Source organism: Rattus norvegicus, chromosome 9, assembly GCF_021556685.1.
Source record: "Rattus norvegicus strain SHRSP/BbbUtx chromosome 9, alternate assembly SHRSP_T2T, whole genome shotgun sequence".
Taxonomy (NCBI): Eukaryota; Metazoa; Chordata; class Mammalia; order Rodentia; family Muridae; genus Rattus; species Rattus norvegicus.
In genome coordinates, this window is record NC_141542.1 from 102027385 (window position 1) to 102054014 (window position 26630).

At 46.4% G+C, this 26630-nt stretch overlaps 1 protein-coding gene and 2 long non-coding RNA genes across 15 annotated transcripts in view; 2 read left to right on the forward strand and 1 right to left on the reverse strand.

Moving 5' to 3' along the window:
• The window catches only part of Armc9 (armadillo repeat containing 9), a 125705-nt gene extending 113558 nt beyond the window's left edge, over window positions 1-12147 (forward strand). For 6 of the 13 annotated variants that reach the window (XR_015628590.1, XR_015628589.1, NM_001398574.1 and 3 more), the window contains 2 exon segments: window positions 8690-8861; window positions 9985-12147. Coding sequence is in view for 8 of the 13 variants with exons in the window: in NM_001398574.1 (NP_001385503.1) it covers window positions 8690-8861; window positions 9985-10032 (220 nt within the window). In the remaining 5 variants the exon portion in view is untranslated. 13 annotated transcript variants of the gene reach the window in all.
• The window catches only part of LOC148003822 (uncharacterized), a 32005-nt gene continuing 12967 nt past the window's right edge, over window positions 7593-26630 (reverse strand). Inside the window, exons 2-3 of the long non-coding RNA XR_015629686.1 lie at window positions 20135-20693; window positions 7593-12089 (exon numbers count right to left, since the gene is read on the reverse strand). This is a non-coding gene — a long non-coding RNA (uncharacterized LOC148003822). The remainder of the gene's footprint in view (window positions 12090-20134; window positions 20694-26630) is intronic.
• Window positions 16028-17996, forward strand: LOC148003823 (uncharacterized). The gene is made up of 2 exons (XR_015629691.1): window positions 16028-17158; window positions 17588-17996. It is a non-coding gene; the product is annotated as an uncharacterized LOC148003823 (long non-coding RNA).

Sequence of the window (26630 nt, forward strand, 5' to 3'; positions counted from 1 at the left end):
TAGGCACCAGCTACCAAACCTGAGTTTGATCCCCAAGAGCCACAGGGTGGAGTGAACTGATTCCCATACATCATTCACCTCCACACATGGACCACAGTGTGTTCACAACTACACACATGCAAAAGGAAGAAATGAAATGAAATGTTTTAAAAGACAGAATAAGAATGTACTGGCCCTGTCCAGTCGCCATCGGAAAGCAGTGCCCATGGCCCTGCGATACCCCCTGGCTGTGGGTCTCAAAGGCCACAAGCGTCAGCAAGCCGAGACACAGCCTGTGTGGCGGCAGGCCCCTCTCCAAGCACACCAAGTTCATGCGGGACACGATATGGTACGCCGTGGAGTTGCTCAAAGTGTCCAAGGACAAGCGTGCACTCAAGTTTATCAAGAACAGGGTGGGCACACACATCCACACAATGAGAAAGTGAGAGGAGCTGAGCAACATGCTGGCAGCTATGAGGAAGGCAGTGCCCAAGAAGGATTGATGAATCTCCCCCCAATAAAAGATCACGTTCTTACAGTTTGTTAAAAAACAAAAATGCACTGGGCCAAGGTGTCAGTCACTCCAATTAACACCGAGTCTCAACAGAGGAGGCTTGCTTGTTCCTTGAATTGAATACTTGCTGCTTCCCGTGACTGACCACACCCAGGAAGATCGCCTTGAATGCCTCTTGCTTTCCTATCACTTCAGGCCTGCCACCACAGGTTGACATGGTGTTGACACATGATCTGTAGGTGGCCCCGTGAATCCCAGAAAGTAACCATAGCTGAGTGGGAGGGGAGAATCTGCAGATGCAAAGCTCATATCTAATCTTGGGCCCAGAACCTTTCTTACACAGACAGGAAATGATTGTTTTACAAATATAGCTTAAACATCCCTAACCTGAAAGTCTGAAATCCAAAATGCTGCAGAATTTGAATCTTTGGAAAACTGGTTTTACGGTTATGTAGAACTTGATTTTTTTTTTTTTTTTTTTTTTTTTTTTTTTGGTGGTGGGAGCGTATACTTGTGGGGCGTTTGCCCCCGTGGAACATGAGGTTGATATCAGGTGCACTCCTTGTTTGGTTTCCACTTTATGCTGGTGCAGGGTCTCAGGTAGTCTAGCCAGCTGGTTCACTTCAGGGGTTTCCAGCTCTGTCTCTAAGTGCAGAGATTGGTTACAAGTAGGTCACTGTGACCACCTGACATGTATGTTTCTGTGGATCCCAGGAGTCAAACTCCAGTCACTCTTAAATAAGAGTCGCTTTCCCTGATAAGCCGTCTCCCGGCCCTCTGTTTAGTTTTTTGAGATGGGGTCTTACTGTGAAGCCGAGACTGCCTTGGCTCTCACTAGGCTGGCTTTGATATTGAGACTCAGTCTCCAAAGGGCTGGGATTACAGATGTGCACACCATCCACATCTGGCTTATTTGAAAGAAAAACTCTTAAGTGCTATTTGAAGCAGGATGTAACCATTTATGCTTTGCAAATAGAGACAGGAAGACCAAGAGCGCCAGGCGTGGGGCTGGAGAGAGTTCAAAGGGTCAGAGCAGTCACTGCACAACAATAGGGACCTGAGTTTGGTCTCCAACACCCATGTAAAAGGCAGATGTGGCTGTGTCTACCTGGTAACCCGGTGCTGGGGAGGAGAGAGGAGGGAGGAGGGAGGAGAAGACAGGATTGCTGGGGCTTGTTCGCCAGCCATTGTAGCCAAAAACAGCAACAAAAACTGTGAGCTCCAGGTTCAGAGAGACCCAGTATGGAGACATACTCTTTTCATCCTCCAACTGGCATGTACCTGCATGCATTCGTGAACGCATATACCATGTGAGCATATGTGCATGCACATACAAAGAAAGTTCCAGGCTACTTTGAACTACATAGCTATACTCAATATTTTGGGGTTTGGGGTTTTTGTTTTTGTTGTTGTTGTTTGTATAGTTCTTTGCTTTGAGACAGAGTCTCATTGTTTATTCCAAGCAAGCCTCAAGTTCCCAGTTCCCCTCCTCTCCCAGCCCCCCCTCCCCCAGAGGTGGGATTATAGGCATTTGTCATTGGGCCTAGCAAGATCCCATCTTTAAAAACTATAAAATTACATTCAGGTTATGTTGTATAATTTACATAATGCACACATGAAACATCAATGATTCTTTTGTTTTTTGTTTTTTTGAGACAGGGTTTCACTAACTTTGGCTAACCTGAAACTCATTATGAAGACCAGGCTGACGTTGAACTCATAAAGAACTGCCTGTTTCTGCCCATCTGGTGCTGGGATTATAGGTATATGCCATCATGCCTGGTGGCATAAATGAAATTTTGCAATAAGTTGTGGTCTGGAAACTGGGGAGGTGACTCAGTAACTAAGAGTATTTGCTGTTTATAACACAAGCCACAATGCTCCTCTCAAAGGGAATAGTTTGTTATTACAGACCCCAATATGAGTAGCCGTAGTCTAGAAACTCCGACCAAGGCCACACCAAATTTAGTGTACCAATGAGATAACATATGATGGTGCTTTTCATAGTAACAGAACAAAGAAAGTCCTAAACCAAGGCACTTTTCAAATACACTGATGGAAACATAATAGGAGTTGGTTACAGTGGACAGGGTGCCTCTGCTATAGGATTCAGATGCCATGCACTGACTCAGCCCTGTGGTGGGTGGGAACTAGAGTTTGGTCAATACATACCAAAAAGTTGTATCCATTTGTCTAGGATGTCAGATCAGATGTGGAGTTGGGCAAGGAATGACTATTTCCAGGGCTGAAGAGCCCAGGAGAAACTGTTAGACCCGTGTCACTCCAACCTCTCCATAGCCACTGACATGCTGAGCTGTCAATGAGCTTTGTAGAATGTTCAGTAAAAGGTGCAGCTTCTTCCTGGGGACTTCCTACTGCTCTAGCAGAGGGCCTGGCTTTAGTTTGCAGCACCCACCTCAAGCAGTTCACTGCCACCTATAACCCCAGCTCCAGGCACTCTAGATGTGGTGCACATACATACATACATGCATATATACATATATGCACACACACGCACACACACACACACACACACACACACAGGCCCTCACACATACACATAAAGAGAGAGAGAGAGACTTGGGTCCTGCATGGCCAGGCATATTGATGCACATCCTTGACCCTAGCACTGGGGAAGCAGAAGCAGGTGGATCTGTGAGTTCCAGGTCAGCCTGGTCTACATAGTGAGACCCTACCTCAGAAAGAAGGACTTGGATCCTGTTCACAAGATATTTCATTATACCAATGCGTATATTCCAAAATGTTTTAAAACTAAACCCAAAATACTTTTATCCCCAAGCCTTTCAGATAAAAGAGACACCTTCTGCCCTGTTACTCTAGACCAGGCTGGCCTTGAACTCACAGAAATCCCTGTGCCTCTGCCTCCTGAGTGCTAGGATTAAAGGCATGCACCACCATACTTGGTTCTTTTTAAATATGAGAAGAGAGTTTATGTTTATGGGCTGGAGAGATGGCTCAGCCGTTAAAGGCTAGGCTCACAACCAAAAATATAAGAGAGTTTATGTTTATGCTTTTTTTTTCTTCCCTCATGTGCCCCTCCAGATAAGGTGGCAGCTCAAGATACAGTACTTATTTAGTACATCCAGCTAAAAGTGACACTTTGGAATCAGTGGCCATGGCTAGCAGGACAGGGGAGCCTAGTATCTGGTGCACACATGTGGACTGTTGGTAGCCATTAGTTCACCCAGTGTACTTTCCTCTCTCCTGCTACCCACCTCTCCCCACCATTGCCTAGGTCTCATTATTCTCAGGACGAGGTGTCTTGTAGCAGCAACCAAACTTAGTGAGCAGAGAGCAGCCCCTAAGAACCTCCTTCATGCCTTCCTGCTTAAGGAGAGGACATGGGATCCTCTGCAGGGGTGCCGAGCTGCTGGGGTGAGTCAGCATTCCAGATCCAAGTGGAGGTGTGATCTCTCTGGTGTCCTGTACAGCTCTTCTTCGCCAGGACAATGTCCCCATTGATAAGCTGACATAAAGCAGTACCCTAATAAACCCTTGCCTATCTTCGGGGCACCTCCCAATGAACACATCCGTCAAATGTGTTCCTGTAACTAATAACTTTCTGAAAGTCATGGGTGAGTGCCTTCCTGGACTTCCTTTGGGCCTGCCCACTGTACCTTTGGCAGTGCCCTTCCCTACCCCTGCAGGACTGGAGGAAAACTCCTTGCCAACAGGCCCTCCTCCGGCAGCACCAATCAAGACTTGGAGAGCCTTGGCAGAAGGTGGGGGGAAATCTTGGGTGCTACCAAGGGCTGCCTCCCTGATGCTCAGGCAGGATTTCAGTCAGCTAGTGGGGAGAGCCAGCCAGAGAGAGCTCCTGCCTGAGGATTCCCAGAAGGGTCGTGAGCTGCTAAGCAGAGTTCCTATGGCTCATGTGAGTCAAGGCTCTTCCAAAAGACAACATTATGTGTATGTAGAGAGGGAGATTTAAGATGTGGGCTCCTGTGACAGCGGAGGCTTGATGGGTTAAGACTGAGGTGGGGCCTGCGGGAGATCCAGGGAGGGTGCAAGTTCAGTCCAAAGGCTTCCTGCTCACATCCTTAACTTCGACCAGTGAAAGGTTATCCCTGTTATTCAGGCTCCCAACCAAGTCCCAGCAGAGAAGTTTGTTCGACTCAGTAGGGGTATCTGCTTTAATCCCACTACACGGGGGGGGGGGGACGGGGGGGACACACACACACACACCCAAATCCTATCCTCAAGCCCATCTGACACGGAGAGACAACCATCTCCTCTGAATCCCCCTGCAGAAGGCCAGTGCCCTTTCCTGCTGGGAGGGCACAGCTCTCTGCACTCTGCTGTCTGAGTCCTTCTCCCTTTTCTCCGTGTCTTCTGCCAATCACTTCTGCTCACCCCTGGCTCCAATTGCATGACCTCACAGTGCCAATACTGGCCAGCCTCGGCAGTGGTTGAGGACAGCCTGGACTGGCCAGTCAGCCTCCAGACTTGATTGAGGACAGGTCCAGGAGCACAGCACCAGCTCTGCTTCTGCCGTGGGAGAACTCCGTGACTCACAAGGGTGATTCCGTGTTTCCGTGTTGTTGACCTGGGTGACTCCGGCCTGCTTCACAGTCATTCCTTCTCTAAGGGAGATGGAACTACACCTTCAGGTGATCCACACACTGGAAATGTATGTGTATCTTACCACATTTAAAAATTAGGTGTTGTGGGGGCTGGAGAGATGGCTCAGTGGTGAAGAGCACTGACTGCTCTTCCAGAGGTCCTGAGTTCAATTCCCAGCAACCACATGGTGGTTCACAATCATCTGTGATGGAATCCCATGCCCTGTTCTGATGACAGCTACAGTGTACTCACACACATAAATCTTCTTTAAAAAATTATTGTGCCAGTGACAAAATACCAAAGTCATTCATTGACTTCATATATACACACACATATATATATGTATATATATATATATATATATCATCTATAAGTATTAGGTAGGTAGATAGACAAGATCCTGTCTCAAGATATATATGTGGACAGTTATAGAGGTAAAAACAAGGCCATGATTTCCTCCTAAGAAACTTCCAAAATTGTAACCCTGATTTATGGGATGCCTATACCTGGGACTACAATGCAGCCTCAATGTTTTTAAACATTTTCCAAAGACAGGGTCTCACTATTGTAGCCTTGGTTGACCTGGAACTCCATATGTAGACCAGGCTGACCTCAAACTCACAAAGACCTGCCTGTGCCTGTCTCCTGGGTGTTGAGACTAAAGGCACATGCTGCCACACCTGGATATCTTTATTATTTTTAGTTCTTTATATTTATGTATGTATATATATATGTGTGTGTATATATGTATATATATTATAAATATTATATGTGTGTGTGCGTGCGTGTGTGCGTGCGTGCGTGTATGTGTGTGTGTGTTTGTGTATGAGAGTTCAAATGCCCAAGAAAGCCAGAGGTGTCAGATCCCTATGGAACTGGAGTGACAGGAAGTTACGAACTTCCTGATGTGGGTGCTTCGAGAGGTGCTCCTAACCGCTGAGCCACCTCTCCAGTCCCTGTGTTTAACCATTTTACAGATACAGAAACTTATTCGTGCTCAGCCACCACCCCAAGAAGGTCAGAACAGGCCCTGCGCCTCTCTAGGAAGAATGTCTCTTGCTTTCTATGGTCCTGGCCTTCACATCTCAACAGGGAACTTACCCTTCACTGCTATAGCAGTGGGGTCCCACAGCCTCTTACCATCACTATAGTAGCTTAGGAGGCCCCATTAGCAAGCTCAAAGCCAACTGGATACACAAACCTTTTGTACTCACACCCTAAGACACACACTTAAGGAAGACTGGCCACCTTCTGTTTGTGTGCTCTGTGTAAGCCGGTGTGGAGTCAGCTCCTTAATGGTGACCTTGAGTGATGATCCTGGGGCTTCACAACTTTAAGACACGGGAAAATGGACAATTTTTTTTGCAAATAGTGAGAACCAGGTTCTCAAGATGAGAAAACAGTTTAAGTGCGTGTGTCACTACTTCTGGCTGCAAGACAAGATGGGCAGGGAGTGCTCAGCCCAGGCCCAGCCCATTCCTGGGAGACAGTGGAACCTAGACCCCAAAATGCTGTTTGAAAACACTGGGCTGGGCCCACAGGAATTAGTGGAAGACAGCTGGAAAGCGATTGTTCTCCACTCCTGGCGTCACTGCCTGCGGATGAGCTCAGGAAGGCTCCTGAACTTTGGACCCTCAGTCTGCATCTGCTAAAAAGGAACTCCTGTGTTGCAGGATTGTTTGAGGGTTCAACATCACTATATCAGCACGACGTTCCTGGCCACCCCTCCTAAAATCAGTTTCCTTGTGCTACGGAAGCAAATCTCTGCACTGGGAGAAGCCTGACAATCTGGCTATGTCTGCCTTCCTGTTCTGGGTAGAAGTCTGACGCTATACCCTTCAAAGGGTAGGAGCATAGCACACCGTGTACCTGTTTGCCCTGGAAGACTGTCTTCTCACCTTTACCTGTTTGTAGGGGATGCCTGTCTTCCTAGCTCAGGAAGGATGCACTCCTGAGTCTAGATGGACCAGCCCTTACTCTATCCACAAGGCTGTTGGGACCCTGTAGGGCTGAGTACAGCCACTTCGTCTCAACCACTTTTGGCATCTGGCAGGCATTCCCAACCCTTCAGAATAAGCAGCCATTACGATAGCCAGTCGTGCTGTGCTGTCAGCCACTGATGCCTTTATTTTCTCACATGTATCTACTTAATTTGTGTGCATGTGTGTGTGCAAGTGTGTGTGTGAGTGTGTGTGTGAGCCCCTCTCTCCAGACTCATTTTAAAAATATATTTTAAGAGACACTTGTGCCTTCCAGACTATTGAGACAATGGTCCCCAAGGAATTAGTACTCCCCCAGGAAGAGATTCTGACGAGCTTCAGACCGCCTTGCAGGAGAGACTGGAGCTGACAGTTGATGGGTCGGTGATGGACAGGACTCCTTGACCAGAACTGCTTAGCTATGCAAACCACTTGCCCTCTGTTTAAAGCTAAACCAGGACCCTGGAGACAGGCTCAGGGTTTTGGGTGTCCACTGATCCTTTTTGTTCCCCGACTGTGACAACACTGACTAAATCTTTTTTTTTTTTTTTTTTTTTTTTTTGCTTTTACTATTGCTCCTACCTTTAATAGCCCTACTAAGGACAACTGACCAAGCCTAGCTTGTTAGGGCTGCCAGAGCCCACTCTCTGACAGGACACTCCTACAACAGTGTAGTATTGTGTGGTCCAGACCCCTTTGGGGGCCATGGTTCTGCTTCCAACACCTCCCTGATGGTGCAGTCCAAACTGTCACCACCACTGGGCTGGCGAGATGGCTACATGGATAAAGGTGTGCCAGGCATGATGACCTGCATTTTACCCCCAGGATGGTAGAGGAGACGGTAGATGGTGTTCTATATCCTGTGCGCTCCCCTAAGATAAATAAATATAAGAATTTTGGTGGTAGTGCATACCTTTAATCCCAATACTGAAGAAGCAGAGCCAGGAGGACCTCTATGCGTTCCAGGTCATCCTGGTCTACACAGCGAGTTCCAGGACAGCTAGGGCTGTATAGTAAGACCCTATCTCAAAAAAATCAAATGTCAGTATTCTCCCAGGCCTCTTCCTCTTCCCCACCCTGTTAATCCCTCAGTTATCCCTTCTTCCTCATTATTTCTCTTTACCCCTGTGATACGGCCACCACATTGTCAGGGGTCCCAGAGGCAGTAGCTGCCCTCCTCTCACAAGTCCTATCCTGACTCTAGGAGTTGGAGAGATGGCTCAGTGGTTAAGAACATATATTGTTCCTGCATGGGACCCAAGTTCAATTCCCAGCACCCACATTAGGCAATTTACAACTGATTGTAACTTCAGCATCCAGGAGATGCCCCTGCCCTTAGGCACGTGTATGCATATAACAGACACACATGTGTCCATGTAAATACTAAAAATGTTAAAAAATAAAAAAAAATAAAGCCTGGTGTGGTGGCACATGTCTTTAATCCCAGCACTCTAGAGGCAGAGACAGGAGGACCTCTGTGAGTTCAAAGCCAGCCTAGTCTCCAGAGTAAGTTTCAGGACAGCCAGGGATATTACACAGAGAAGCCTGTCTTGGAAAAAAACCTAAATAAATAAATAATACAAAAACAAAAAAGCTGTGATTCTAGATTGTGTGGGTTTTTTTTTTCTCCCAGGGAATTCACACCAGCCTTCACCTACAAGGCCCAGATACCCAGTACTCCAGAGACCGTGGAGCAGAATCCACTCAAGGCAAAAGCATTGTCTCTGGCCCCTCAGTTCTCCTCAAGTGGCCCCCAGCAGGCCAGACGCCCGGCTTCCCCAGCATCTTCCACGAGGGCCTGCACAGTAAGTCAGCCTGCACCTTGCTGGGACTTTCAGGGAAAGCTTGTGTTTAGAGGCTCTGTGTTCCTGTACTCGAACCCATGAACCGTTAGTGCCCAGGCAAATGGGAAAGGGACATTTCCCTTCTCTACACAACCAGCACCCTTCCCAGTGCTTCCTTTGTCCCGGAGACCTGTCCTTTCCTGTTTATTCACTGCTCTTAGGCCAGCAGCTGATGTATAAGCTGGCAGAGTGACACCCTGAAGGTCTTGTCTCTTAGAAATAAGATCCCCACAATCTGGGGGCCTTGCAAAGGCCAACTGACCGGTCTCAACAGTGTAAGATTGGTCTAGAACGGAGATCCTCCTTCTGCTGGGAGGCTTCTGCTCGAACCCAGCCTCTCCATCTTCCTCACCGTCTTTTAGCCTCAGCCAATCGACTGAGCTCCACCCCAGCTGGTGGATCTTTCCCAGGGGCTTTCCTAACAAAGAGAACAAAGTCCTGAGCAAAGATGTCAAACGGTACCAAGTCGTCAGCCCGGGTACAGCCACCTCTTGTCTCTGCCCATCCTGGCCAGGCCCTGGCATTCTATCCAGGTAATGGGCCATGGCCGATCCACCATGGGCTTTCTCTATTCCCTCTGGAAATGGTAAAGCGGAGGTTCATGTCAGGCTATTTCCTCCCATACTCAGAGACAGCGCCAAGGGACCATGAGAAAGTCTAGCCGGGCGGAAAGCAGTCAGGCCTTCCGACCCAGCCCTGTTTCCAGGCCACACAGGGTTGGGGAGCCTCGGATAATAATAACCAAACAACAATACCCCATAGCTGGTAGCTAGCCATTCTCTACATCCAGTAGCATCTCATAGCCCAAGTCGGGCGTACAGAGTCCCTGAGTGGTGGATTTGATATGCCCTGTGAACTCAGCAAACAGTGAGCTCTTGCCAGGAGGCACACTGAACAAGCCGACCAGGCAACCTGCTTCCTGTGAGGAAAGACCTGGGCGGGCCATAGAGCCAGGACCTGGGAGGAAAGTTCTCATTATTCTGTTTGTACAAGGGCAGATTGAAAGAAGGAACTGTACGGGATAGAGGGGTTCTGTGCAGGAACCACTTGGCACTGGCATGTAGCTCTGGCTTCTCTCCTACAGGCAGCCAGTCCGTCAGGAAATGAAGATGGCTTCCTTCCCAAGCTATAGTCTGAGGACCCATCAGCTTCCGCCTCTCCACCAGCCAACAGCTGCAGGTGATGGATGTGAAGAGACACTTGTCTCCATGATCCTGGGTAGCTGAGAATCCTGGAGTGCCAGCCCTGCAGGCTGCCCTGGAGTTGAAGCCCTACCATCTGGGCACCATCTCCTCAGACAGAGCCATGGCAAGAGGGTTGGGAGAGGCCTGGACTGCCCTCCTGGTGAGAGGAGTTCCCTTGTCACCCTTTGCACCCAGAGGAGAAAAGCTAGGTAGCTTTGGATGGGGGTGGCAAATTCTGGACTCAAGCTTCCCTGTCCTTCATAGATTCCAAGCTAGACACAAAGCCACCCCAGGGAGAACAGTATCATCCAGACTGAGAAGGATGTGCCAGGAGTCTTTTCCCAGATGCCTGGCCAGGATACTTGGTGAAAGGTGGCCCCACACTTCTCATGTGAACCAACCACAATCAAGTGAGGAGGACAGGGAGCCCATTCTCCAGGCATGACCTTCAGCTGCCTCTAAACAAGTCGTCCTCAAACAGCAGGGACTGAATATCAGACATCCTGCATATCAATATTTACGTTACAATTCGGTAAAATTACACTTATGAAATAACAATGAAAATAATTTTAGTTTGGGTTGGGAGTCACTACAACACAGAGAACTCTATTAAAGGGTCACAGCATTAGGAAGGTTGGAACCACTGCCGTAAACCTTGCTAAAGATTATAAATTCGCAGGTGAGAATACGGTCACACCGCTCATGTACAAAGTTCTAAAAAAAAAAATCAATTTAAAGACAAGAATATGCTGCGGGCCCAAGGATGTAACTCATGGGGAACAGCACTTGCCTAATGGGCACAAAGCCCTGGTCTCCATCTTTAGTACCACAGAAACCATAGGCTGTGCTGACCACCTGCCATTCAGCACAAGGAAGGTCATCCTGTGCTACATAGTGAGTCTGAGGCCAACCTGGGCTACATGAGACCTGTCTTTTAAAAGAAGAATGTGGTATGATCTAGCCTACAAGAATAGACTCCATTTCCTCAGACGGTTGTCTGGGTTTGTTGGTTTTTATTTCATGTCATGTTTATGAGTGCTTTGTCTATATCTGTGTATGTGCTCGTGTGTGCCTGATGCCCACGGAGGCCAGAAGGTCTCAGAAGCTCTTGCACTGGAGTTAAGAGCCATTGTGGGCTGAGAAGAATCTGCAAGAGCAACAGATTCTCCGAACCACTGAGCCATCGCTTGGCTCTTCTTCACAGTTTTATAGACTTTAACCAGTCTGCCTCCTGACCCCTGGCAGTCACACCTCCATCACTCCAGAAATACATGCCTCCCTCTCTGCTCTGAGGAAGAAGGCTGTGAGCTAAGGGCCCGAAGCACCCTCTGACCTCCCAGCTCCGCCTGTGGGTGCCCAAAGTAACTGGGCCTGAAGTGTAATAGAGAGATGCGGCAGGCAGAGGGCTCTGGAACGGAGTGGCTCTGGGATGAAATCTGGGGATGAATTTCAAAGGAGGGTCATGAAGAAGGCACTCCACCCACCAGCCAAGATTCCTCAGGTGCCAGTGCCTGGCACAGCCTTTCCCTGCCTGGTGTGGGAGCAGCAGACACCTAGGCTGGGGAGAGTTGTCTTTTCAGGCCCCTGGAATGAAGGCAACAGCTGTGTCTCCCTCAAGCCTGCAGCTGAGCGGAAGTCAGATGGCTTACGTCTGTCTGGTCCTTCAGAGAGACAGGGGAGTCTTGCATGGGCCCAGCACACTGACATCACCAAGCAAGGTGTGAGTCGTTCTCTGAGAAATTAAGCATCACCCAGGCTTTTACCGTGCTCCCAGCACACATTCTGAAACTGAAACTCGGAATTGTCCTGTTTTTATTAGGGTTTTCCTGTGTAACCCAGGCTGGCCTGGAACTTGCTATAGTTCACGCTGTCTTCAAACTCCGGATCCAACAGCCACATGCTTTCTTAAAGAACATTGCCAACTAGGGACTAGAGAGGTGGCTCCATGGTTAAGTGTGTCCTCTTCCCACAGAGAATCTCAACACCAGCACCGCTGTTCCGTCTCCTACACAGACACATACGAAAAAATAAAATAAACCTTTGACAGCTTTTTTTACAAATAATCCAATTGTCTTGAGTGTTTTGTTGCCTCTGCTGAGGCTGAGGATGAACCAGTCTACAGGGAAAAAAATCAAAAACTTTTGGGGCAGGGGTCGAGACAGGGTTTCTCAGTGTAGCCCTGGCCGTCCAGGAACTCACTCTACAGACCAGGCTGACGTCAAACTCAGAGAGATCCGCCTGCCTCTGCCTCCTGAGTGCTGGGATTAAAGACATGCACCACTACTGCCCAGCCAATAAAATATTTTAATTTCACTTTACTTATTATTATGCAAATATGTTTCCTGTGAATGAGCGTAGGTTTTCCGGTTGCCAGGGCACACACGTGGTCAGAGGTGATTTGTGGAGTCACTTCTCCCCTTCTACCTTTATGAGGGATCTGGGGACAGGAACTCAGGTCATCAAGCTTGTAAAACCAGCTCTTATCAGCTGAGTCGTCTCTCCAGCCCAAGCAAGACATCCCAAAGAGTCACCAGGAGGCCCAAGCCAGGAATGGTGGTGCACACCTATAATCCCTGCTCTTAGAGAGAGACAGATGGACCCCAGTGATTCCAGGCCAGCCTGGTCTACACAGGGAGTTCAGAACTATGCAGAGCTACACAGTAGGACCCTGTTTTCAAAATAGTAATCTGTACAGGCCCTGAAAATTTTCCAATGAGACTAAGGGGAAGCCACTAGAGGAATGTTCTGACTTCCGAAAGATTGTGAGCCCTGAGGTGGATTGTGGGAGCCTCTCTCCTGGAAGCTGAGCCCAGGTTCTAAACAGTTCTTGACCTCCCTCCCCCATCCTGTGTGTGTGTGTGTGTGTGTGTGTGTGTGTGTGTGTGTGTGTGTGTGTGTGTGGTGTGTATGTGTGTGTAGTCCTGGCTGTCCTGGGACTTACTAAGGAGACCTGACTGGACTTAAATTTGGAGATCTGCCTGCTTCTGCTCCTGAGTGTTGGGATTAAAGGCATATAGGACCACTGACCAACTTGATCTCAATTTTTTTCTTAAATTCAAAGTGATACATGTCAGGAAATAGTATGAATAGATAGACAGGAAGTAGTCTATCAAGCAGCAAGAATCAGACCTAACTAAAAACACAAATGAAGCCCCAGGCACTCGGTAGGACTGAGAGTCCCTAAGATATCCTGTCTCAAAAAAAAAAAAAAAAAAAAAAGAAAGAAAGAAAGGGTTGGGGATTTAGCTCACAAGCGCAAGGCCCTGGGTTCGGTCCCCAGCTCTGAAAAAAAAGAAGGAAAAAAAAAAGAAAAAGAAAAAGAAGATTAAAAAAAAAAAAAAAGGGCTGGAGAGACGGCTCAGTGGTTAAGAGCACTGACTGTTCTTCCAGATGCCCTGAGTTCAAACCCCAGCAACCACATGGTGGCTCACAACCATCTGTAATGAGATCTGATGCCCTCTTTGGGTGTGGATAAAGACAGCTACAATGTACTTACATATAAATAAATGAATCTTTTTTTAAAAAAAGAAAAAGAAGAAGAGAACAAGAGGAAGAAAAACTGTAAAAATGCCATTTTCGTTTGTTTTTGTTTTGAGATATGGTGCCACTGCATAGCCCTGGCTAGCCTGAAGCTTCCTATATAGACCAGGCTGGCCTCCAATTCAGAGATCCTCCTGACTCTGACTCCTCAGGGCTGGGATTAAAAGTGTCACTACTTTTTAAAAGTTTGTGCCAAGCTCAAACCTTTTAATAAATAAAAGTCTGACCCCTGCACTTGTATGGCACTACTTGCTTGCCTATCCCTAATCCTGGTCTTTGTTACAGTAAAACTTTATTTATAAAATAAGCCTCAAAAAAGAAAAAAAGGGAGAACAAGCAGAAGAAAAATTATGAAAATGTCAAAATATCCAATAAAAAAATAGGATTTGTTTAGAAAAAAACTGTAAAAAATGTTATTTATTTTTTTGTTTTTAGTTAGTGAGGCCCCTGATCACAGGTCTCCTTATTGACGGTTTAAAATACTGCAGTAAATATTTATCTTGAGTTTTCAGGTTCTTGCTCACATCCTGAGGGAGTGTGAATGTCTCACTGCCCTTTATCCTGACTCAGGATCTGAGGCAATGGGCAGGGCCTCCCGATGCCCCTGACAGCATAGTCTCTGGCTTAGGTGACTGCACCTTTTTGACTGCCGATTTACGGTTATTCAGTGGTCTCCCATGAGAGTGCTACTCTTAGTCTTTGCATAGAACAAAACGTTTCCCGCCACCATTTCTTAGCTTTACAGATGTACAGATCGGCAACCACGGCTGGACTAGGAGCCTCCCCAGAACTTAGCTGGTCTGCTGAATGGTACATTGCCGTCAGAGCCATTAGTTGACTGGGCTCTCAGTCCTCCTCCTGTGAGTCTCCATCTCCCAGAGAGGTGACTGGGTGTGCTCCCAGTAAACTCTGTGTTCCCCCCGCCCCGTGAAGTCAAACCCAAGTACTCTTTAAGTCTCTCCTGATTTCACTCCTGTTCTCCCATGGACCGCAGGTCGCATGCTCAAAGTCTAAGTCAGTCTGAGAGGCCACTGATCCAGGCTGCTGATTGGATAGAGAACATTAGTGACCAGCTGCCACATAGAAAGTTCCAGCCACATGCCTACCCCTGACAGAACCTGTAAGGGTCGTTTGCCCACTGTGCTGCTGCCTCCCTGTTTTCATTCAGCGGAACAACTGTATCTTCTGGGGCTACTGTGTGGGAACATGGAAACACTACCCACCCCTCTCCCACAAGTTGCTATTCATCTTCTGGAAAGTATTCCTGGCCTTTGTAAACGGCTACAGTCTCCACCAGAGCTCCCACTGCAGGGGGAAGCGACGGGCAGATTTGAAAAAAAGTTGGGCCTAGCACATCCTACCGAGTCTTCTCCCTGAGGTGTCAGGTAAGGTCTGGGAGGGCATGGGACCTGGAAGGAAACCAGAAGAGAAAGAAGCAAAAAGAACCAGAGTGTGAAAAAGAAGAGATGGGCTGGGAAACTGCTATCCTTAAAGTCCCATGAGCATGAGGATCTAAGTCCACTCCCCAGAACCCAGGCAGAAATACTAGGAGTCATGGCAGCACTCGTGCAATCCCAGTGCAGGGAGGTCAGATTTGCCTGTCCTACTTGGCAAGTTCCAGACCAATGAGAGACTTGTCTCAAAAGAAAAAAAAAAGAGAGAGAGAGAGAGGAAGAGAGAGAGAGAAAGAAAGAAAGAAGGAAGGAAGGAAGGAAGGAAGGAAGGAAAGAAAGAAAGAAAGAAAGAAAGAAAGAAAGAAAGAAAGAAAGAAAGAAAGAAAGAGGGATTGGGGATTTAGCTCAGTGGTAGAGCGCTTGCCTAGGAAGCACAAGGCCCTGGGTTCGATCCCCAGCTCCAAAAAAAAAGAATCAAAAAAAAAAAAAAAGAAAGAAAGGTGAGAAAAGGAGGAGGAGGAAGGAGGAAGAAGAGGAAAGGGGAAGGAGAAGCAGCAGCAGCAGCAGCAGGGCTTGGTGGCTTATGCCTTAATCCCAGCACTCGGGTGGCAGAGGCAGGCAGGTCTCTGTGAGTTCGTGGCCTAACCTGGTCTACATAGCAAGTTCCAGGACAGCCAGGGGTACATAGATCCTGTCCCAATCGACATACCAGTATGTACAGACAGTGGACATTATTTACTGGCCTACATGTATGTACATACCACATGTACTTTATGCTCACACACGTGAACATGTATGTACCTTCACATACAGAGGGCGGAGCTGGCAAAGAAGAAAGGCTCCAGAAGCTGAGAGATGGCTCAGCGATTGCAGATTCCAGAGGACCTAAATTAGATCCCACATCAGGAGGCTCAGGACAGCCCATAACTCAACTTCCAAGAGTCCCAACACCTTCTTTTGGCCTCCACAGACCCCATAAACACAACTTTTTTTTACAACTTTTTTTTTTAATAAAGGGAGTTTCCAGGACAAGGGGTACAGGGGGCTGTTGGCATGATAAGAACTAGAGGAGACAGGGTTGGCTGCCTTTGAGAATACTTTCCTTACAGGGTTGTCTAGAGGTCATCAGTACCAGAACAGACCAAGGCTGCTGGATGGATGAGAGCTTTGAGCTCAGAGGGCCTGGGGTGGGAGTGGGCAGGGAAGCTGTAGAAAAGACCATGGATTCAGAACCCTGAGGGCACCTAGGAGCACAGAGCCCACCAGGACCTGGGCATGGGACAGTCTTATACAGGAGTGCGTTTGCAAGAGCTGGCTTTAACATAGCTCTTACCAGGACTTAAAGCAATTCAATGCATCCTATCGAATAATAAGGAGGGGCTGGAGAGTTGGCTCATGGCTAAGAGCACTTACAGAAGGACCTGGTTTTCATTGCCAACACCCACATCGTGTCTCATGACCATCTATAACTCCAGTTCTAGGGGATCCGACACCCTCTTCTGAGCTCTGTTGGCACTGGGCACACACATGCTGACAAAACACTCATACATATAAATAAATCTTTAAAATAATAAGGAAATGGGTGGAGGGTGTAGCTCTGTTGTGGTAAATATTTAAAACGCTAGTTAGCATTGTCGAGCCACATGGCATTCGCCAGGTATATTCATCTGCAGTGGTCACTTCTAAGGCACCACACCATGCTACTTCTGCTGTTCTCTGGTCCCAGTGGCAGCCACTGCTCTGGCTCTCTGCCACCACACTCTGCTCACATTCCCAGCATCCACCTCTAATGGTCATACATCACGTCCTATCACCCAGTTAAAGTCAAGACTCGATAACCTCGAATTAGCAATAGATTTATCTCAGTAATTTATCTCAGTAAATTACACTCCACAAAACATCCACACAATAAACTCAGAGCCAATTGATAATGATATAAACCACCCACCTAGATAATTGACCTTGAACTCTATCCCTTAATATTCATAACTTCCTGTGGCCATTTAAGGCCACACGGATCTGGGTTGTCCTTCTCTGCCTCCATCTTGGTTCTTGTCCTCCTTCTCCTCTTTCTCTCCTTACCAAAACTCTGTCCCCGCCCCACTTTCTCACTGCCCAATCATAGGCCCTGCCCCATCCTGTGCCATCCCTCACCTTCATAAAGACAACAATCTACATAGCTCCCTTGGTAGAGAGGTCACAAGAAGCCCTGGGTTTAGCCAGGCAGTGGTCCCAGCACTTGGGAGGCAGAGGCAGGCAAACCTCTGAGTTTGAGGCCAACCTGATCTCCTGAGGTCCAGGACAGCCAGGGCTACACAGAGAAACCCTGCCTGGAAAAATAAAACCTAAAAAGCCCTGGTCTGATCTTTAACACCATAAAAACAGGTGTGAGGGCTTCCTGGAGTTGGCCTAGATGTCCCGGCAACACCTTCCTGCTGGCACACTGCCAGGCTCACATTCTCAAGTCCTGTGTCCCAGGCTTCCACGAGTCATCGCTTCTTGGGACAGGAGAGGGTTCATCAGATATGCAATTGGATCCTTGGGACTTTTGTTATGACTCTTGGTTTAGAGAGGGGAGCACTGACTAAAAAAGAAGAAACTAGGAGATTCTCCTCAGACTAGCAGCTTCCCAACTAGCCTGAAGTCTGGCAACAACAATGTCTTCAAAGACTACAGACTGAAGGGTCCCAGTGACTACAGATCTGGAAGAACAGGGTAGAAAGTCAGGTCTGCTGGTGGAAGGGAAGTGTCCTAGCCACTGTTCTATGCTACAGAGACATCATGATCACAGCTGTTCTTCAAAAGCATTTGATTGGGCTGGAGAGATGGCTCAGTGGTTAAGAGCACTGACTGCTCTTCCAGAGGACCTGAGTTCAAATCCCAGCAACCACATGGTGGCTCACAACCATCAGTAATGAGATCTGATGCCCTCTTCTGGTGTGTCTGAGGACAGCTACAGTGTACTAACACACATCAAATAAATACATAAATAAATAAATACATAAATAAATAAATAAATAAATAAGCATTTGATTGAGGCTGGCTTACAGTTCAGAGGTTTAGTCCATTGTCATGGCAGGAAGCATGAAGAGATAGTTGAGAACTACTTACAAGGACTAATTGCTATTCTCTGGTCCCAGTGGCAGCCACTGCTCTGGCTCTCTGCCACCACACTCTGCTCACATTCCCAGCATCCACCTCTAATGGTCATACTATCACCTCCTATCACCCAGTTAAAGTCAAGACTCGATAACCTCGAATTAGCAATAGATTTATCTTTAATTACTTGTGCAGAGTCCAACAAACCTGGACAGGGTATCAGTGTCAGAGCTGGAGGAGAGAAAAGGAAAGGGGGGAGGGGGAGGTGGGAGAGGGGAGGGGAGGGGAGGGGTGGGGAGGGGAGGGGAAGGGAAGACTGACTCTGGCATGGATTTTTTTTTAACACATCAACGCCCACCCTCTAGTGACACACTTCCTTCAACAAGGACACACCTCCTAATCCTGTAATCCTTTCAAATAGTGCTATTCCCTGGTTACTAAGCATTCAAATATGTGAGCATAGGGGAGGAGCCAGGATAAAGTATCTTAGCAACGAGCAAAATCAACATCAACAACAAACAGAGGCAGAAGCCACCAAAGAAGCCCAAGCATCAAGACACCCTCTGGTCCAACCGTGGGAGATAAAGGGACTCCTGATCGTAAGGCTTGAGTAATGACCCGGAATCTGCATCCCTTTTGCCTAGGAGCTTTGTCCCGAGTACCAGTGGCAAGGCATATGGTGACTGTGGCACAGTCAGCTGAGGCCCAAGGTGGGTCCTGTGAGTCCATCTGAGCCTCGAGGTTCAGCCTGACTGTGCAACAAACCTTGTGAGGGTTTCAGTGTCAGTGCTGGGATACCCAGCAACCAGAACCCTCTCCCCACAGTCATTCTCACATCCGTGGGACCCCAGGAGGCCCCAGAGACAGGGCTACAACACACTAAGAGAGAAGCAAAGGAAGCTGGGCAGGCCAGAGGGCCAGCCACCAGCACTGGGACAGTGACAGTCTCATAAGCAGACTACTAGAAACAGACAAAGCTGTTTGTGTCTTTCCACAGTGTCAGAATTCACTGAATAGTAAATTCACGAGGTTTATTGGTTTCCTATCTGGGTAGCCTGGGCAAATGCACTTTTTTTTTGTTTTTGGTTTTTTTTTTTTGTTGTTGTTGTTGTTGTTTTGGGGTTTTTTTTGTTTTTGTTTTTGTTTTTGTTTTTTTGGTTGTTTTAGTTTTTCAAGACAGGGTTTCTCTGTGTAGCCCTGAATTTCCTAGAACTTACTCTATAGCCCAAACTGGCCTTGAAGTAACTCACAAAGATCTACACCACCCCACCCCCCACCTCCCAAGTACTGGGATTAAAGACGTGTGCCACCATCTGGCTCTTTAGTCCACTCTTAATTACCATATTAACTTTTCATAGCACACACCACAGGGCAGACAGTCTACACACACACACACACACACACACACACATGAATTGTGGGCTAATACAAGCCAAAGAGGCGGCAGTACTATTCCAGCTGGTTAGAAGTAAGCTGAGAGGGCTGGAGAGGTGGCTCAGTGGTTAAGAGCACTGACTGCTCTTCCAGAGGTCCTGAGTTCAAATCCCAGCAACCACATGGTGGCTCACAACCATCTGTAATGAGATCTGATGCCCTATTCTGGTGTGTCTGAAGACAGCTACATCTTAAAAAAAAAAAAAAAAGAAGTAAGCTGAGAGTCTGTATTGGTGAGGTAATAAACCAGACCAGTGCCAGCAGAGAGCTGCTGGCGGAAACTGCTGGAGTCAGCTTTAAGAGCAAAGCTACAGGGGCTGGGGATTTAGCTCACTGGTAGAGCGCTTACCTAGGAAGCGCAAGGCCCTGGGTTCGGTCCCCAGCTCCGAAAAAAAGAACCCAAAAAAAAAAAAAAAAGAGCAAAGCTACAGAGTTCTGCTGTGAGCTATGAAGGCTGCATCAGGTCTGGAGGAGGAATAGGTCATGTTTAGGACCTGATGGGCAAATAGGTAGATAGACAGGCTTAGGTAAGTAGACAGGGAACCTAACCAAGTTAGGGAGTCCTTGGTTCCTACACACATACCAGGCATCGTGATGTTCTGTGGAGTTGGCTGTACAGGTTGTCTGACGTGACCTGAGATCCTAAGATTTCAGAGCAGTCTGAAAGCAGGGGTTCCGGTAGTCATGATGCTGCCCAAGAACTGTCAACATTAGTCACAGCCTGCCCGGAGAGTTGACTGGAGCTGGAGGGGATGCTGCTCTCTGTTTGTTTGTTTTTTGGTTGGTTGGTTGGTTGGTTGGTTGGTTGGTTGGTTGGTTAGTCGATTGGTTGGTTGGTTGGTTTGTTGGTTGGTTGGTTGGTTGGTTTGTTAGTTGGTTGGTTGGTTGGTTGGTTGGTTGGTTTGTTAGTTGGTTGGTTGGTTAGTTGGTTGGTTGGTTGATTGGTTGGTTAGTTGGTTGGTTGGTTAGTTGGTTGGTTGGTTGGTTGGTTAGTCGATTGGTTGGTTGGTTGGTTTGTTGGTTGGTTGGTTGGTTGGTTTGTTAGTTGGTTGGTTGGTTGGTTGATTAGTTGGTTGGTTGGTTGGTTAGTTGGTTGGTTGGTTTGGGACATTCATCGACAGGTTGGTGTGTGCACATGTGATCTGCACAACAAATAAGCAGAGGTCTTCAAGAGTTAGCTCTCTGAAATCAACCAAGTAGAAACAAAAAGGACTATACAAAGAATCAACAAAACCAGAAGCTGGTTCTTCGAGAAAATCAACAAGATGATAAACCCTTAGCCAGACTAACCAGAGGTCACAGAGAGTATATCCAAATTAACAAAATCAGAAATGAAAAGGGAGACATAACAACAGATTCTGAAGAAATTAAAAAAAATCATCAGATCCTACTACAAAAGCCTATACTCAACAAAATTGGAAAATCTGGAGGAAATGGACAATTTTCTAGACAGATACCAGGTACCAAAGTTAAATCAGGAACAAATAAACCATCTAAACAACCCCATAACTCCTAAAGAAATAGAAGCAGTTATTAAAAGTCTCCCAATCAAAAAGAGTCCAGGTCCAGATGGGTTCAGTGCAGAATTCTATCAGGCCTTCATAGAAGACCTCATACCAACACTGCCCAAACTAGTCCACAAAATAGAAACAGATGGAGCCCTACCAAATTCCTTCTATGAAGCCACAATTACTCTTATACCTAAACCACACAAAGACCCAACAAAGAAAAAGAACTTCAGACCAATTTCCCTTATGAATATTGACGCAAAAATACTCAATAAAATTATTGCAAACCGAATCCAAGAACACATCAAAACAATCATCCATCCATCCATGATCAAGTAGGCTTCATCCCAGGGATGCAGGGATGGTTTAATATACGAAAATTCATCAATGTAATCCACTATATAAACAAACTCAAAGATAAGAACCATATGGTCATTTCATTAGATGCTCAGAAAGTATTTGACAAAATTCAATACCCCTTCATGATAAAAGTCCTGGAAAGATCAGGAATTCAAGGCCCATATCTAAACATAGTAAAAGCAATATACAGCAAACCAGTAGATAACATCAAACTAAATGGAGAGAAACTTGAAGCAATGCCACTAAAATCAGTGGCTAGACAATGCTACCCACTCTCTCCCTACTTATTCAATATAGTTCTCAAAGTCCTAGCCAAAGTTATCAGACAGCGAAAGGAGGTCAAAGGGATACAAATTGGAAGGGAAGAAATCAAAATATCACTATTTGCAGATGATATGATAGTGTACTTAAGCGACCCCAAAAGTTCCACCAGAGAACCACTTAACCTGATAAACAATTTCAGCAAAGTGTCAGGATATAAAATTAGCTCAAACAAATCAGTAGCCTTCCTCTATTCAAAGGATAAACAGGCTGAGAAAGAAATTAAAGAAATGACACCCTCACAATAGTCCCAAATAATATAAAATATCTTGGTGTGACTTTAACCAAGCAAGTGAAAGATCTGTATGACAAGAACGTCAAATCTCTGAAGAAAGAAATTAAGGAAAACCTCAGAAGATGGAAAGATCTTCCATGCTCATGGATTGGCAGGATTAATATAGTAAAGATGGCCATTTTGCCAAAAGCAATCTACAGATTCAATGAAATTCCCATCAAAATTCCTACTCAGTTCTTTATAGAGATAGAAAGAGCCATTTGCAAATTCATTTGGAATAACAAAAAACCCAGGATAGCAAAAACAATACTCAACAATAAAAAGACTTCCGGGGGAATCACTATCCCTGAACTCAAGCAGTATTACAGAGCAATAGTGATAAAAACTGCATGGTATTGGTACAGAGACAGGCAGATAGACCAGTGGAACAGAATTGAAGACCAAGAAATGAACTCACACACCTATAGTCACTTGATGTTTGACAAAGGAGCTAAAACCATCCAATGGAAGAAAGATAGCATTTTCAACAAATGGTCCTGGTTCAAAACACCAATGGCTTATGCTCTAAGATCAAGAATCGACAAATGGGACCTCATAAAACTGCAAAGCTTTTGTAAAGCAAAAGACACTGTCATTAGGACAAAACGGCAACCCACAGATTGGGAAAAGATCTTTACCAATCCTACATCCGATAGAGGGCTAATATCCAAAATATACATGAACTAAAGAAGTTAGACTCCAGAGAGCCAAATTACCCTATTAAAAATGGGGTACAGAGCTAAACAAAACATTCTCAGCTGAGGATTATCGAATGGCTAAAAAGCACCTAAAGAAATGTTCAACATCTTTAGTCATCAGGGAAATGCAAATCAAAACAACCCTGAGATTCCACCTCACACCAGTCAGAATGGCTAAGATAAAAAACTCAGGTGACAGCAGATGCTGGCGAGGATGTGGAGAAAGAGGAACACTCCTCCATTGTTGGGATTGCAGACTGGTACACCTATTCTGGAAATCAGTCTGGAGGTTCCTCAGAAAATTGGACATTCCACTACCTGAGGACCCAGCTATACCTCTCTTGGGCATATACCCAAAAGATGCTCCAACATATAACAAAGACACATGCTCCACTATGTTCATAGCAGCCTTATTTATAATAGCCAGAAGCTGGAAAGAACCCAGATGCCCTTCAACAGAGGAATGGATTAAAAAAATGTGGTACATCTACACAATAGAGTACTACTCAGCTATCAAAAACAATGACTTCATGAAATTCATAGGCAAATGGAATGAACTGGAAAATACCATCCTCAGTAAGGTTACTCAATCACAGAAAAACACACTTGGCTGAGAACATACTTTTTTCCCCCGGAGCTGAGGACCAAACCCAGGGCCTTGCGCTTTGCACTCTACCACTGAGCTAAATCCCCAACCCCGAAAAACACACTTGGTATGCACCCATTGATAAGCAGATATTAGCCAAAAAACTTGAATTACAGGGTTGGGGATTTAGCTCAGTGGTAGAGTGCTTGCCTAGCAAGTGCAAGGCCCTGGGTTCGATCCTCAGCTCCAAAAACAAAAAAACAAAAATAAAAACAAAAACAAAACTTGAATTACCCAAGATGCAATCCACAGACCACAGGAAGCTCAAGAAGAAGGATGACCAAAGTGCAGATGTTCCCACTCCTTCTTAAAAGGGGGAAAAATAATATGGAGCAAAGTTTAGAGCAGAGATTGAAGGAATGGCCATTCAGAGCCTGACCCACATGTGGTCCATATATATATATACAGCCACCAAAACTAGATAAGATTGATGAAGCTACAAAATGCATGCTGAAAGGGACTGATATAGATCTCTCCTGAGAGACACATCCAGAGCATGTTCAATACAGAGGTCAATGCTAGCAGCAAACCACTGAACTGAGAATAGGACCCCCTTGGGGGGAATTAGAGGAAGAATTGAAAGAGTTGAAGGAGCTTGCAACCCCATAAGAACAACAATGCCAACCATCCAGAGCTTCCAGGGACTAAACCACTACCGAAAGACCATACATGGACTGACCCAGGGCTCCAACTGCATATGTAGCAGAGAATAGCCTTGTTGGGGCACCAGGGGGAAGGGAAAGCCATTGGTCCTGCTAAGGTTGGGCCCCCAGTACAGGGGAATATGGGGGGGTTGCAATAAGGGGGATGTATGGGGGAGGGGGAGGGGAGAGAATGGGGGCCTATGGACAGGAAACTGGGAAGGGGAATAACGTTTGAAATGTAAGTAAAGAAATATATCTAATAAAAAAAAAGAGAGTTAGCTCTCCTCTTCACCATGTGGGCCCTAGGGATCCAATTCAGGTTGCAGGTCTGATGGCAGGTACCCTACCCACTGACCCATCTTGCCTGCCCCACTTTCACCCGTTGTGACAAGGCCGCAAAGGACTGCTGCAGACGCCATGTTTCAAGCTCTGAAGGAGCACAGGAAGAAGAAAAATAGCCACTATTCAGAAAGAGTCTGTGGTTGCCCTGACCTGTTCCTGTTCTGCTTCTCTGAGCCCTTTTCTTACTGCCTTCAAATAAAAAAAAAAAAAAAAAAAAAAAAAAAAAAAGATTTTTAAATCGGGTGTTGCTTGCTGGTAACCAAAAGATGTGTAACAAAAACAGCGGTCCAGGTCACTCAGACATGGGTTGCCATTCAAGCATCACCAGCCACAGTGCTCTCCAACATTCTGACAAAGCCACCTTAATCTACCATTCTTATTCAAACCTGGTGATGTGTGGCTGGAAGACCAGTGGGTTGGGTCCTTTTTTTTTTTTTTTGGCAACAAACACTTCCCTCACAAAATTCAAACCCATTTGTCCTTCAGTGTCAAGAAAGCAACTTTCCACCTTCACTTTGACTTAAAAAACAGGGACGGTACCTCCTACCCTGCGACTGTCAAACCTGATGCGGCAAGAACAGGAACAACTTGGCTAGTGGTTGGAGAATCCAAGCAGGGCAGGGCCAGGCCACAGGACGCCTGGCATTCATGTTCTGTTGATGGACGAGACTTTCTCATGATGCCAAGGGCTCCTGCTGAGGTTTTGTTGGTAATATTTGTTTCAAAGCAGGGTCTTACTATGTAGCCCAGGCTGGCCTTGAATTCGTGAAGGAACCACCTACCTTCCTGCTGGGCATTTAAAGATACAAGCAACCAAATAAAGGTGACTTAAGAATTTCAAGGTTCACAATCGCAATTGAACAGAACTTGCCAGAAACTCAGTCTAGCCCAGTGAGCCACTCTGTCACACTAAGCACTGCTAGAATGGTGGGGACAGGCTAACACAGAAATGCCTCTTTTGGGGCTTATGTACCTCTGAGGTAGCCTTGTTGCAAGGCCCTGCCACTCCACCTGCTCCCTGGTTGGTTTTCAGGGATCAGACACTGAAGCAAGTCACCCCGGTACCCCTTGAGGACAGACTCAGCACCGAACAGTGGACCTTATAGCAAGGGAGTTCACTACCTGGGGAGAAGTGCTGTCAGAGCCTGATCCATGCTCAAAGCCCAAGTGTGTGTGTGTGTACAATATTATTCCTGGCTGGTCTGGAACTTGCCTTATAGACTAGGCTGGCTTCAAACTTACTGAGTTTCACCTGCCTCTGCCTCCTGAGTGCTGGGAAAGGACTAAAGTATGTGCCACCACACCTGGCCATTAGCATATGCATTTTAAATCATAGTTTATTTGATTTCTGTGCATGTGTGTGTGTGGCCAGGTGTGTCCGTGGTACATGTGTGAAGGTCTGACTTGAGAGAAGACAACCCGTGGGAGCTGGCTCGATTCTTCTACCACATGGGTCAGCTTGGTGAGGAGCTCCTTTCCCTACTTAACTACACTGTAACAATAACCAGTAACACTGCACAAGCATGGGGTACAGTGCGGCACTTAAGGACATGTAAACAAGGTCTACTGATCAGATCTTACACGGGCACCTCAGACATTTATCACTCCTTTCTGTTGGAAACAATCAAAACTCCTGTCTACTAGCTACTTTGAAATATTCAGTGAAGTACTTTACCTGGAGTCATCCTATTATCTATATATTCTTCCTACCCAACCATATCTGTACCATCAAACACCCTCCTCCCACCATCCCTCCCCAACATGCCCCTTTCCAAAGTCTTACCAAGGCATCATTTGGGACAATTAACTCTGTGTTTAGAATCCAACTATGATACACGGGAGACAAGTCATTACTACAATCAAGGTAGGGGATCAACTCACACACATGTCACACAAATGGGACCAACGTCACTGCTGTGGTTTTGTTTACCCTCTTTCCTAACCTCTGCCTTCTGCCTCACCCTGTGGCAAGTAATTCATCTTTGTCACTATGGATTCGTTTGCATTCTCTAGAGTTTTGTGTGTATAATCACAGAACATGTGCTGCTTCTCCTTTTTTTTTTTTTTTTTTTTTGAGGGGGTGAGGGTAGGGGGACAGGGTTTCTTCTGTAGTCCTAGCTATCCCAGAATTCTCTCTGTAGACCAGGCTAGCCACAAACTCAGAGATTATACTCTCCCCTCCCACCTCTACCTCCCAAAGGCTGGAATTGAAGGTGAGAACCACCACCACCATCCCTGGTGCAGTTTTCTTTTTTAATTAATCATGATAGTTCTTTTGAGATCCTT